The sequence below is a fragment of the Lepidochelys olivacea genome (genome assembly GCF_965140295.1).
Source record: "Lepidochelys olivacea isolate rLepOli2 genome assembly, chromosome: 2".
In the NCBI taxonomy this organism is placed as follows: Eukaryota; Metazoa; Chordata; order Testudines; family Cheloniidae; genus Lepidochelys; species Lepidochelys olivacea.
In genome coordinates this window covers 53,370,042-53,383,756 of record NC_140412.1, presented here as the reverse complement: position 1 = coordinate 53,383,756, position 13,715 = coordinate 53,370,042, and the positions used below count along the sequence as shown (strand labels likewise).

The 13,715-nt window shown below is 43.1% G+C and overlaps 1 protein-coding gene across 4 annotated transcripts in view; it reads right to left on the bottom strand.

Moving 5' to 3' along the window:
• The window catches only part of LOC311516632 (tumor protein D52-like), a 195,208-nt gene that overhangs the window by 160,377 nt on the left and 21,116 nt on the right, over positions 1 to 13,715 (bottom strand). The window contains exon 1 of one of the 4 annotated variants that reach the window (XM_084620907.1): positions 1,892 to 2,195. The exons of 1 other annotated variant lie outside the window; for it this stretch is intronic. In XM_084620907.1, coding sequence (XP_084477033.1) covers positions 1,892 to 2,051 — 160 coding nt within the window. In that variant the 5' untranslated portion in view covers positions 2,052 to 2,195. Of the gene's footprint in view, positions 1 to 1,891; positions 2,196 to 13,715 lie in introns of those variants that run through there. 2 more of the 4 variants (XM_084620908.1, XM_084620910.1) reach the window with 2 other exon arrangements.

The window sequence follows — 13,715 nt, the reverse complement described above, 5'->3', positions numbered from 1 at the left end:
AGAACCATACACACAAGATATTGATGGTCTCAAAAAAGTTACCTATTGACCTGAAGTTACTCATGTTCATTCTCTGCCAAAAAATTAAGATTTAGGAGTAGTCAGTATGATCTGAGCCACTAGTTCTGGGAACAGGAAATGTGGTCTTTGATTACTTGTTCTGTTCATTCCCTCTGAAGCACCTGGCATTGGCCACTATCGGAAGACAGGATACTGGGCTAGATGGACCAGTATGTCCGTTTTTATGTTGAAAGGTTGTAGGTTTCCCAGTCATTGTAAATTTGATATTTTCCATGAACTTTGCCCTCAGTAAGCAGAAATAGGGATAAGTTAAGTCTGACTAGATGTGAAATACCATGATAGGCACAACAGTTTAAAGCCCATGAATGGGGCGGGGGGGGGAAATGTTTCCATGTATACTAAAGATTCTTCTTAATCTATCTGGCCTGCTAGTGATCTTAAGTTTACTCACATAACTTCTTACAGGCTAACTGGAAGGGATTTTTGCTTTGTGATTGACAAAGGAGAGGCATGAAGTATCTAATTTACAGTCTGCCAAGTCAGTTTCCCCCTGATTTTGCTAGGGAACTCTTGGTCACGTTGAGGATGCGTACCTTGAGTTCCCACATTGATTTAAGGTGAAGATGTTGAGCAGAGTTGTCCTTGTTCCATAGGAGTCACTGGTTTTCATTTTAACTTCAATCTGGGAAGAACTTCTCTGGCTCAACTTTCACTTGCACGTTATTTCACTAATTCTCTAGTCAATCTGGTGAGAAACTACTCTTTTCTCCATACTAATACCTTAGGCCTCCTATCTACAGAGGACCAAGTTCCCAAACAGTCTCTTCCATCCCTGTAGTTTAGCTTTAAAACATGCTTCGTTCTGTCCTCGGGGGGGGGAGGGGGAGGGAGGGGAAGGTACCATATTCTTTTGCATTTATTAACCATTTATCACTTTACAAGCAACTTCCTGTTCACACTGCATTCAGATCTGACCGGAGAACGAGAGCAATTGTTCACTAGCATAAAGAAGGGTGGGTGGATGGGGCAGGAACAGAAGCAAGAAAATGAGCATAGGAGGGTGCCAGAGGTTGGCAGTTCTCCAACTAGGGAGTACTGTCACAAGTGGTCAAGACAAATTCAAAATGCCAGTCCATCCGTAATTATAAATGTTTAATTTTAGACCAAGGCATCTTCTTTGGCACTAAAAGCAGTATTCATCTGAACCAGACTCTGCTGGTTGTGTGCACAAGAAAGTTAGTTTGCAGCTTTTTTGGGGGGGGGGGGGGAAGGGGGGCGGAGGAGAAATTATGTGGGCATTGTAATTTAAAGACTTTATGGACCTTTGTTAGGTTGGGAAATACTTTGACACAGAACCAAAAAAGTTAATGTCCAATTTCCACCATTTTGGGGCACTGGCAATCTTAAACTGAAGTACATCTTACGATTTTTTTGATGCAAGATTCACATGAAACTAAGCAATTATTTAGCTCTATTAAGTATCTCCATCCCGCAAAAATTTTCAGATCACTTGTTTTTCCTCAGTCTACTTCAGACCCCAAACAGCTTGTTTACAGCAGGAAGTCAATTTTAGTCAGTCCGTGAAGCATATGTAATGCAGGTCATTCCACAAGACAGCATTTTTTGTATCCAGTAAGCCTCCCAAGTCGGGAACAGTGGACCAAATTGTCCTCATTTATAACTGTAACCCTTTCTTTCAATGATGTTGCCAGAATAGGAATTTGGCAGAATTTGGCCCCCACAATGCCAGCCCTTAGATTTCCCAGAATTTGATTGCTTTTGCTGCAGAGGTAATCATTTCTACATAGATTAAAGTAAACTAGTACACTCACCACTCTCCCCTGCAAAAAAATATTAAGGAAAAAGTTACCAGAATTCTTCTGTACAGGTGATCCAGGTGGAGAGATGTTTATACTAGGTGACAGGTAGAGATAGTTTTTGTTAATGCCACTATTGAAATCAAAAGGAGATTTATAATCCTCATTTAGATCTGTATCCCTCCAATCCATCCCAGAAAGTTCAGAATGCATGTTCACTCCTTAATATAGATCAACATCCACGGAAGCATTCATTCTGATTTTCAACGTTGTGCAGCCTCATTCACTTAGTAATCCCAACCATAGGATTTAAATGTTGTACTTTCCCACACTGCACTTTATTTCCTTTGGACGACTTTAGACGTTCATGTGACTCAAGTGCAGTACACATTTAATAAACTACTTCCGAGCCATGTCGTAGTTGTGGCATAGCAGGTGGTTAAGTTTTTGTAAATCTATAACCTGGGCTGGGTTTTACGGACCGTTCCCTTGGTAAACAAACACTTGCAGCACACTGCATAGGCTTCTGGGATGTCTTCTGCAGAACTGCAGCCAGAATTTTCAATCATTTAAAAAAGAAAAGTCAGCTGACTGCAGCTGTACCAGGATATCCTTAATCTTCTAGGACACAAAAGGATTACTAGCCATAATCTATTCTATATGCCATCTGTGTAGGACTTTTAATCACAGAAATAAGAAATTGTGCATGGCATCCTGTTGTCTGTGCAACAACTGTTTGTAATTTGTGTGGCTAGCAAAAATAAAAAGTCAAACAAAAGCACTGATTCTATCTAGCAAGGTTACAATGCAGCACCCATCTCAGCAGTCTAATATACTTAAAGTGGTATTTGACACCTGAGAAGAGAGTTACCAATATATTCAAGATACTTCCAGATGAGACCCAGGGCAGGGGCCTGCAATGGGCAAACTGGTTACAGAGAGCACAAAAAGTCTAAGTTTCACAAGCTACAGAGGAAATGTTATTCATCTACCCTAGTAACCCATGCACCCGGTGCTGTGGCTAAAGCCTATTTAGTGCTAGTCAGTATATTCCACAAAAATTAGTGGAAGTTTTCTGGATTATTTCATACTGGGACAATGCCACTTTAGTGCAATCTATTGCTCTACTCCCCCAGTTGCTTCACTACATGCTTTCAAGAGGCAGGCGGGGTGTTGGAAACAGCTACACAACTTATGCAGTAGGGAGTCTAGGAATTTAACACATTTATACTTAGAGGCAAAATTGGCACGAGTACAGATGTTCACTAGAACTTAGAACATTAGAGCAAGTTAATATTTTGTGTATTGTTGTAGGTTAGGAATTGTATTCAACTCCATTGTGAGTGGAGTGGGAGGAAGAGAAGGAAGGTTACCACAGTTCCTCCAGGAACTTAAAGATGATTGTCGGGGGTGATTACAATCTGAATGCAACCAACAGCTCCAGAGACGTGCCATTCCTGGAGTGATTGGCATATATATACACACACACAGGTTCAAACAGGTATTAAAGGCCCAAGAAAAAGAAAGAGCTTTTGGAATAAGAGACTGAATTCAAACAAAAACAGATTTAATCTTCTTTCAGATCCAGCAAATGGATGTGACCTTTGGTCCATGTCCCTCTCCCCAAAAATCCTTGCTAAAGGGTCGGAATAATTTTTACCTGCCCTTCTGTCCTATGGGCCCTGGGATTTTTCTTGTACATTTTACCGGTTTCTGTTCTATTTCTGAAAATAAATTTTTGATTTAATTAATTTAGTCAGAAAGAGCTGCATGGTTACTGGTAACTAATTTGTCATTATCTCCTGAGAAAGCAAACTGCAGGTGCTAGCCTTTAGGCAGATTAGCTTGCTCAGGTGATTAGTGAACTACAGGGGACTACAGCCCAAAACTCCCAATCTATAGAGAGAAGGCTAGAGGCCCGAGACCTGACTGGGCATTCCTAGAACAGACCATGGAGGAGATCAAAGGAGCAGTTCCCTAGAAACTGATGTCTTGTCAAGTTATCCCATTTTCCCTTCTCCCTACCCATTCAAGAAAAAGGGCCTTGCAACTTACCTCACTCAGGTTGGGGTACTGAATCCTGATCAGGGCCCTTTGTAGAAAGGAACCATAACATAATGAGTGAGTCCAGGCTTGTTAGCTCAGTCATCTCTGCTGATTGCAGACCACCTTTAAAGCATTTGACGCCAATTGGAAACCAGTGCAGATTGAGCATCAGAGTAATAAGCTCTCTGCAGAAAATTCTGCTGAAGTGAGCACTGCATAAGTTTCTGTACCTTCCAGGCTGTGCCCCATGTAGAAGCCATTGTGACCTAACCTCTGCATTAGAAAAACAGCTGAGGATTGTGCCACAAAAGTTTCCACCTGGCTGAAAGGTAAGTTTTAGTTACAGCATCTACCCAAGTATCCAGGAACAGCTAAGAATAACATTGCTAGATTTAATAAGTGGCAGATGTCCTGTCAAGCATGAGTGTCAATAAGTAACTTCCATTTTCTTTCCTATCATCCAGCCCCTGGAATTTACAAGCATTGACCGACTTATCTTTGTTGTGCCTCAGACAGACATACTAATCGCACAAACTGGGTTAGGTGAAACAGAGACTACGGTACGGTCTCAAGTTTTTGAACAGCTATCCCAACAGTTTGGTCTTTAAGACAGTACAGGAACAGAGCTTGTTCACAAGCCATAATGCATTCAGATAACATTGTTTGTTTCCATCTACAACGCAAGACCAGACCACAATTTGTCTGTGTTGCTGGGGTACTACTGTATATTTTAAGTGTTCCAACAATGCACATCTCAGTTGAGATCGCAAAGGTGGAAGAGGCAGACTGAAGGATGGCCTTGAAACATTGAGAAAGATAGCTTTTGCCTATTACATTTCCCTTGATTTAGTCTAGGTGCCAAAGTAGTACATTGAGATGCATCAAGAGAGGTAGGCTCCAATACCATGACAAGTCTTCAGTCATCCTCTTCTCAGATGTTCCTATTCTGACAGTGTTTTACTGGTTTCCTTACAGCCAGTAAGGACCTGCTTGACACATGTAAGAGCACCAGAAACCAAGATTTCCTCAATGTGATCACAGCTTCCCAGCCTCCTCCATTATATATCTATGAGGAAGACTCCCATGTGAAGCAAGAGACCCTGTTATGAAATGACCTGCCAAAGAGTCATGCACTATATGCCTTTGAATGGCAAGATTGGTTTAGCCTGACCTCTGGCTGAAGCTAGTTTCCCCACTCTGATCACACCACCAGTGCTTAATTTGTGCCATGGCTGAGCCCCAGCACCTCTAGGCTTGGCAGTTCCTAGCCCTGGCACCTCTGTGCTTGCCAAGTCCGTTATGAAAATTTAAAAAAAAAAAAAAACTTGAGCCCCAGTACCTCCTTCATTACAAATTAAGCACTACACATCACCTCCCATAAGCTGTACCCTTTCCATTTTGCCTTAGCACTATCTGCAGGAGTTGAGGTGGTCACAGATGCAGATTTTAGCTACTTTAGGCCAGTCCATAACAGCTGTTCCACACATTGGAGAATGCTTATGCTCTTGACAGCAAGTGAAAAACCACACAGACTGAAATTCCATTCTTATAGTGGCAATATCAGTACAGCTACATTCCCTAGCAGGAAGTTTGAACTGCCTCATCTTCCTGTATCCCGTGAGGACAAGAGTCAAGTTTTGCCAGCTTAGAGCTCAACCCTTTTCGGATACCACCCTGCTACCTTTTCTGTTTCAGAAGTGTTGCTTGTTTAAGCACTACACCCACAAGTTTTAGGACTATTATTTAATTGCTTCTTTACAGGCTGACAAAACTAGGAGCAAGCAGAAGCGATGAAAGGCAGGAGATGGGCATAGGTTTGAGAGAAATAAGGGCAGTAGTTTTCTAGACATACCTGCCCCAGAGACTGATAGGGCACAGCTTGCTATAATCAGCATTTCAGCTTCTATGAGGCGAACTGCTGTAGAAAACATTTCTACCCTAAAAATGTGAGAGGTGTAGGAGGTCAATAGATTAAGTGCTCAGCTGTTGGTTTACACCATTTTAGATGCTATTTGTGCAAGGGCTGTCAAGAAGGTCAATTATTCAGGACTTAATGCACTTTAGCCAATTACAACCAAGTTTGCCTGAATGTGATGTAAAATGGTTCGGTCAGGCATTAGCATCAAGATTCTTATATGCTACAAGTAATTGGATTGTGATCAGTTAGTGTTCCAAGACTTCTCAGAGTTAGTACTTGGCATGAGGAACAAGAGCTAGTATTTCTCTACATGAATCACAAGTGCAGAGAGCTTTCTATGTGTAGAGAGAGCTGTTAACCAATGTTAAAAAAACAGAACATGTATTTGATTAGAGTTGGGCACAGATGTATTTGTTCCTCAGATACCAACTGCTACCTAGTTTCAATTTCACAGTGTAGGGCTAATACTAATTGGCAATGATCATGTGACAAGTGTTGCCATCTTATTAACTGCTGTCTCAAATGGGAAAGGCTAAGAAAGCATGTTTGCTTACATTTCAATAAGGCTGTCTGATCTACACTATCGCAGATTGCATTTATGAATGAATCAGCTGTATGCTTTTCATATAGTCCTAACACATATAATGGTTATTAATTCAGTCCATCTCCCCCTACCTTATAGTAAGTGCATTTTTTTCAGGAAGCTTGATTAGAGAAACTGAGTTCCAGTTGTCTGTAGCCTTGATTTGAATTGTTTACACAGCAAAAAGCACATCTTCAGCGGAGACAGCCTTAGAATCTGAAGCACACTTCAGCAATAGATATTTCTTTGGTCTTCCACACTAAAGTCAGAAAGTGAAAGAGTTGGGTAGGAGGGCTCCATATTGCCCAAAGAGTGACTGGGATTCTAGTGGTTTACCCTGTAACTAGGTAGACATTAAGTTCTATCATTAGAGCTTTGGAACAGGGTGCATTACTTGTCCTGCGCAGCACCAGGCTCTGTCCATGTAATAGAAATTCTATGGACATTTCTTTCTTGAGGTCTTTTGGTGCCTTTAAGGCCACACTCCAGAATTAGCACTAAAAAAAGCTTAGTCCCCTGCCAGCCAGCTATCACTTTCCTGGACTGAATGATCATTGTCACATAACTTCGTAGACCAGAACCATATTCCATTTATTTGAACTGGCAGGGTAGTGCTGTCATGCTAAAAGGGTTCTTACATGGCCATCACTTTGCCAATTTATGTTGCGATTAGCTTTAGACTGTGACCTGAACTGGGGGATTACCTTACTAGGCCATTCTGAATTTAGTCAATACTTGCCCAACTAGTGCCTTTTAAACCTACACCCTTCAACCAAGTCAGTGTTCCCATACCCCTTAAATGCCTTACCCCAATAAAACTGAAGTGGGGTATACACCATCTAAACCTTAAAGCCACTTACTGCATAACCGTAGATAAGCAATCCAAGCGATAAACCTGAACTGATAAACCCTCAAAGATCAAAGACTAAGTCAGCTAATGCAGCTTTAAGGTTCTGGATCAGTTTAAAAAAAAAAAGAACACAACATTGCTAGAAAACAGGGTTTTCAGGTTGGGAAAAAGCAGTGCAACAGGGCAAGATGATATGTAGTGTGTCCAGGTTTGGTTTTTAAAATGGTCCTGTTGCACTGCTGTTCCCCACCCTTCCCATTCCAACACACAGGATTCTAGTGGAGGAAGCCAGCAATTCAGCTTTTGAAGTCACACTGTTAGAATCATAACGGATAACTGGAGTCTGTTCATTTAAGACCAAAGGAAGATATTGCCAGAAGCCACTTTCCATTGTTGTCTAAGTTTTTTTTCCCCCACCCCCTGTAGTTTAAAAGACACTGAACACACAACCACAAATTGCAAAGGGACACAGCCTCTTTGCAAATAGAGCACCATCCAGGTCACTGGCTAGCTAGGTGCTTAAGGTGGTCTGGTTTGATATGCCAATGACGGGCATAACTGCAATCTTGTGCGCCAAAAGCATTGGTGACATGACACGTGATTGCGGGCCACATAGCAGCATTCTTTGGCACACGCACTTTGGAATTTGTTGGCCTTCCATATCAGGAAAGCCACCGAAATCAAACCAGGGCTGATCAAAGCCAAACCAGCAATTGCCTCAGAAATCCTAACTTCTTATCTTAGCTGCTCCATATCAAGTTGCAGGGTAACGAAAAACAAAAGTAAAAAAAGTCAATCTGGTGTTCTTCAGCCTGCCTCAGTGCTCATATTTTGCTTCTGTGCAACAGTTTAACTGTGGTTCTACAGATCTGCAACTTTATAGCAAGCTTGATGACATGACATCCCTAGAGATCATTGAAGGGCCTCACAGCAGCAGCTACTGCTATACAAATGTCCACATCCTTCAAGCATCCTCCACTAACACTACCCAAACATACATGACAGTTGCCATCTGGACAGCTTAATGACAGAAACCAGGGACTTCGTTTTAGCCTATTTAATAATCAGATCAGTGCTCATGGCTTCTTGCCCAATTAAGTCAGCCATCAGCTACAGTAATTTCAAACTAAGCCCAACAAAAAAGGTCACCAGCATATTTGAGAATTTACAGCAGAATAGTGCTGAGCTTAACACCAGCAGCTGCCTTCTTAAACTTGTGAGCCAATCAACACGGATACTGAACAATGAGGGTGACAAAACTGCCTTCCCACATTCCTGTGGCAATACACACCATGGTTTCCTATCTGCCATTGACTTGAATACAGCTTTGTTCCAATATAGTTCTAGCAGGTGACCACCTTCTCTGTGATGCTGAGCCACCTTATCCGCTCCCACAGACTTGTTCAATGTATTGAATCAAAGGCCACATGTAAGTGCAGCACCCTGCTTACTAAAATTCAGACATCCTCAAAAGGCAGTCTCAAGGTAGAGATCTCATGGACAATAGAATAACTAGGTCTAATGTTGCCCCAAGTATCCTGGCCTTTTTCAAAGTGCATTGTTCATTTGAGACATTAACAGAAGTGAAAACTTCCCCTGGATATATAGTTGCTATCTTCAAAAACTGAATAGCCCCTTTCTTCTGGTCAGAGGGGGATGGTTTTTAATACACCAGCTAGGAGTTTTCCGGACTATGCAGCCACAGTACAACAATTCTCATGTCTGTAGCAACTCAGGGGTAGTGTAACCAACCCCCGCCAACCTCAGCTTATGGACTATTTGGATCTCAGAGAAAAAAAAAAGTGGTTCCACCTTTACTTCCTACTCCTCAAGTGGAAGAGGGACTGCCGGGACAGACAGCTGGAAAGAGCATTTCAAAATGCACTTTCCATCAATGGAACTGATCTGCAGACTCTGGGTGATATGGTCATCCTGATCTTTTCCTCTACAAGCTGGTGTCCAAAAAACACTGCTAAGTTGAATAAAAGGGTGCAGAGATCATACCTGACAGCACCCTATTCTACACGGGCTGCCTGAGTCAACCAGGATTTACACACAGACGTCCCATGAAGTTCTGAAATCAAATCCATTCAGCCTTTCCTTTTGTGCTTGTCAAATGTGTCTTTAAAGACTCATTGTAGCCTCATTATAGCCTCACTTTTTTCTTAGTTCTAAAGATCCACTGAGGAAGTTTGAACGCTTGAGGCCCCTGCACTGATCTGGCTGCAGTCAGCACTGAAAACTAGAATCTGTGCGCTTAGATGACAGAGGAAGTGGCCTTTGATGTTTTTAAGCCATTGTGACAAGGCACCTCTTCTCTCACCAGACTTAGCATTTCCCCCTCTGTTGCTGGCAGGCCTAGGGTAATCAGCCCCACTCTGGCAGGGTTTGCCTTCTCCCTTCTGTGCTCCCGTGGTTGCATTTTCAGAGTCAGCCTAAGGGGTGATCCTCTACCAAACAAAAAGGAAACAGTCTCATACAAAAACCCAAGGGGGTACCTTTCGCTGCCCCCCTTGTGTCATCCAGTTGGTTGCCCTGGGGCAGGGGTGGCCAACCTGAGCCTGAGAAGGAGCCAGAATTTACTAATGTCAGCAGCCTCCACATCAGCGCTCCCACCTGCTCCCAGCACCTCGCCCTCCCTCCCCACACCTCCCAATCAGCTGTTCCGTGGCATGCAGGAGACTCATGCGGGGGGGTGGGGAGGGGAAGCGAGGGCATGGCAGGCTCAGGGGAGGGGGCAGGAAGGGGTGGAGTGGGGGCAGGGCCTGTGGCAGAGCCAGGGGTTGAGCAGTGAGCACCCCCCGGCACATTGGAAAGTTGGCACCTGCAGCTCCAGCCCCAGAGTCGGTGCCTAGACAAGGAGCCACATGTGGTTCTGGAGCCACAGATTGGCCACCCCCACCCTCGTGGGTCAGTCTTTCCCCTAGCAGGCCCTCAGATTTGGCTGTTTCCCCTACGCTAAGGAGCATAGCCTCGCAGCCTGGAACAGCCTATTTCCCTGCTGCCACTCACCTGGCAGCAGCTTGGCTCTCTGGCTCTTGCTCTCCCAAGAGGAGAGGTTTTTAAAGACATCAGGCAGTCCTTAATTGGATTCAGGTGTCCCTAACTGACCCCCTTCTCAGCTTGGAGGAAAAAGGGCCTTTAACATTCTAGGACTAATATATCCACCTTCCAGGACCCTCTTGCAATCATCTGGCCTGATTGTCACACCATTCAAGACAGAAAGCCATCTGACAGCTGGGTTGTAAAAAAGAGCTTTTGGTTGAATTGGACTATTTCAGCCCATCATCTGTCTTCAAAACTGGAGGTGCTCTTTTGACAGCAAAAGCGTCAAGTTCACCATCTCTGAACTTGAACATCTATTGCTGGTGGTCAGTGGTGCTGAAGACATCGGCCGTAGCAAAACCATCTGGGTGGTCTCAGATCTGCTTGTGAATAAGTGACAAGAGCAAATCAATGATCACCATGTGGTGGGCAGCCAGTGTCTGGTTCCTGTTTGTCTGCCAGAGACATGCAATGTTTGGTACTGCCCAGGTGTCATTATCCTTTCCTACCTGTGCATTAAAGTTTCCCAGGATCACAATAGTTCTTGGAGTTTCTTAAAGGACTGACTGCAGTTGCTGGTAAAAAAAGTGATCTCCAGTTGCATCACTGGCCTGGGCAGGACCCATACTGCAATGATGGAAAGATGCCCACAGCTGGTATCGACTTGGATACTGATAAGTAGTTCATCAATCACCTGCCAGCCTTGCAATGCCTATCAGGCACTGGGTTAAGTTATAACAGCCTACCCTTGCTGGAGCAACCTGTCAGGGCAGCGTGAGAACAAAGTATAGTCTTCAAGTTTTTCATTGCTTAGTGTCCACTGAAACTCAGATAAAAGGCAGATATCAAGCATTCAGATTTTTCAATTGCTTGATGAAGACAGCTTTCACCGTTCTGGACGTGCTTCCAGTACCATTTTATGTTTGGCACCAACACGTAGGATATACCTGAATGACCCTTTTGCAAGATTTCACTGGTCATTTTTACCTCAGTGGCAGAGAAACTCTGCCATTTCAGCTACAAGGACAACTAAACCAGTTTGTTGCAAGTGGTCAGCTTCAACACCCACAAAACATGAATAATCTTTGTACTAAGTAGTCTTGTGAGGTAGTATCTGAAAAAACAACAAACTCAGTTTGCTGGTCAATATTGTCTTGATAAAATGTGCGCCAAAGTTGTATGTGGAGTTATAAGATTTCCCTGTATAGTGTTAACACCACATTCCAAACCACAGAAGAAGTTGACAAACAGGTCTGTCAAACAAAGGAATGGGTTCTGTGCTTAATTTGCATTTAAGCAGTAAAAAACAGTCACCAAGTAGGAAAGGTAGACAAACTTCAGACAACTGAGGAAAAGCAGCAGGGAACAGCCTTCTCCATAGACTGTCTTCAGAATCTCAGCTGGAAACATTTTCCAAGAGGAAGACTGACACCATAAAAAGGAGGGACAAACACCCAAAGGCACCTCTCCTCTGTCCATTGATTCACTACACCAGAAGGGACAAAAGAAGCAGCCACTGAACTGGAAAAGGGGTTCTGGTCTAAGAAGTTTGGTCAGCTTTCACTGAGAGACTGCTCAGAGCATGTGGTAAGAAAAATTTAGAGCAAAGTTAACAGTTATGTCAGGCACCAGTTGAGTTTATAATAAAAATAAAGGTACAACATTTCTCACTTTTATGCCTCATTAGTTGTACTCAATCTTTGTAGTTAATAAACTTGTTTTATCGAATCCAGTTTGTTTAAATGGAAGTGTCTGAAACTCTACTGGGGTAGCAAGGTGTGTACACATTACTTTTATCAAAGAAATATGGACTTTATATGAATTTGTGTTGTCTAGGAGAGGGCTGGGCAATACAAAACATACATTTCTAGGGGAAGTCAGACAGAGCATGTTGGAGTCACCATGCAATATAACCAAGGCTGGCAAGAGCCAAGGTATGGCTGGATGGCCGCAGCACACAGACACACCTGGGGGTGGCTTACATGCTGGAAGCTGTGAGCAGTTCAGACTGGAGGCTACAGCAGCAAAACATTGTAAAGGGCACTCCAGGTTACAGGGCATGAGAGACAGCTATAATTTAGTTCAGATTGTACCCAAGTATGTAACACAACCTCAGGTAAGTTTTATGCAATTGATGCATCAACAAGTGCCCCATTTAGACCTGCCATATCTAGTCATTTCAGTGGCTCTTCCTTGGACTGGTTATCTCAAAATATAACCAAAGTTGGACACAATGCTCCAGATGAGGATGTGTCCTGGTTCTCTTTAGTGCACTCAAGCATTCTGTTTGCCTAACCCTTACAGCTATGTACTAATCTTGTCTCAAGTCTTTCCTCAGAGGACGATTATGTACACTGCTCTCCTCAGCTAAACCCACTTCCTTCAATGCAACATGCCAAGAACTTCCTTCATTGGTTCTCGGAGCTCTTTGCCAAATCACTAAGGACCCTGAATCCAAGGTATAGGACTTAACTTGTTGGCTTTCATCAAGAATATTTAATGCTGTTCCAAGTTGGATCTTGGATAGTGCTCCTGAGGTAGCACTTACAATGCTATCTGAAGTGACTGTACTAGTTTCATGGTAGATACACCAAAGTTAGTCACTTGAGGGGACCTAAAATAGTACTGAATCTCTTAGATGTGCCAGTAACCATAACTTGAAGCCTGAACTGATAAGGTATTGCTAAAGTGCTGATCTTTGCTAATTTAAGCTAGCTCATCCCATGGGAATGTCAACAAGTTTTGTTTGCTTGTTTAAAAGGCCTAGATTTTTATAGCCACAGGGCTGGAGTACAAGGAATATTAAAAAGGAACTGGAGCTCAGAAACTTCTGCTAGTAGTATGGTAATGCATAATTTGTTGCAAGTAATGATAGGACAGCAAAAGCCAGCTAACATATGAACCATATAGCAAGGCTGTTACTAAACAGGCAAAAACAGTTGAGCTGGTCATAGTTTCCTGGATTTCAAAGCCCTGGTCTACATTACGGAGATAGGTCAACATAAGGCATCTTACGTCAACCTAATCATGTTGTGTACACACTACTGCTTTGCCCCTGCCAATGTAAGTGACCTATAGACATAAGCAGCCCTACACCTCTTGTGGAGATGGAATTATGTTGGTATAGCTAGGCGGTACCATGTCTGTGTATACACTGCAGGTCACTTACATCGGGGAACAGAGAGTTGCAGAGCCAAGAGCCTGGGTTCTCAGTGTCCCCAACACTACCCCCTTAAGTCGGTGGAAGCACTCCTGGGGAGGATGTGCACCATGGCAGAAGGGTAACACAGGGCAACTTAAGTTTGTAGTTGACACATGCCCAAAATCTGAAGCTAATGAAAGTTAAGCCAGAGAACAAAAATTAATGTTTTTCACAACAAGCTCTACTAGGCAACATTAGTGTCCTTGAACAGCTAGTTAGCCTACTTGGTTAAT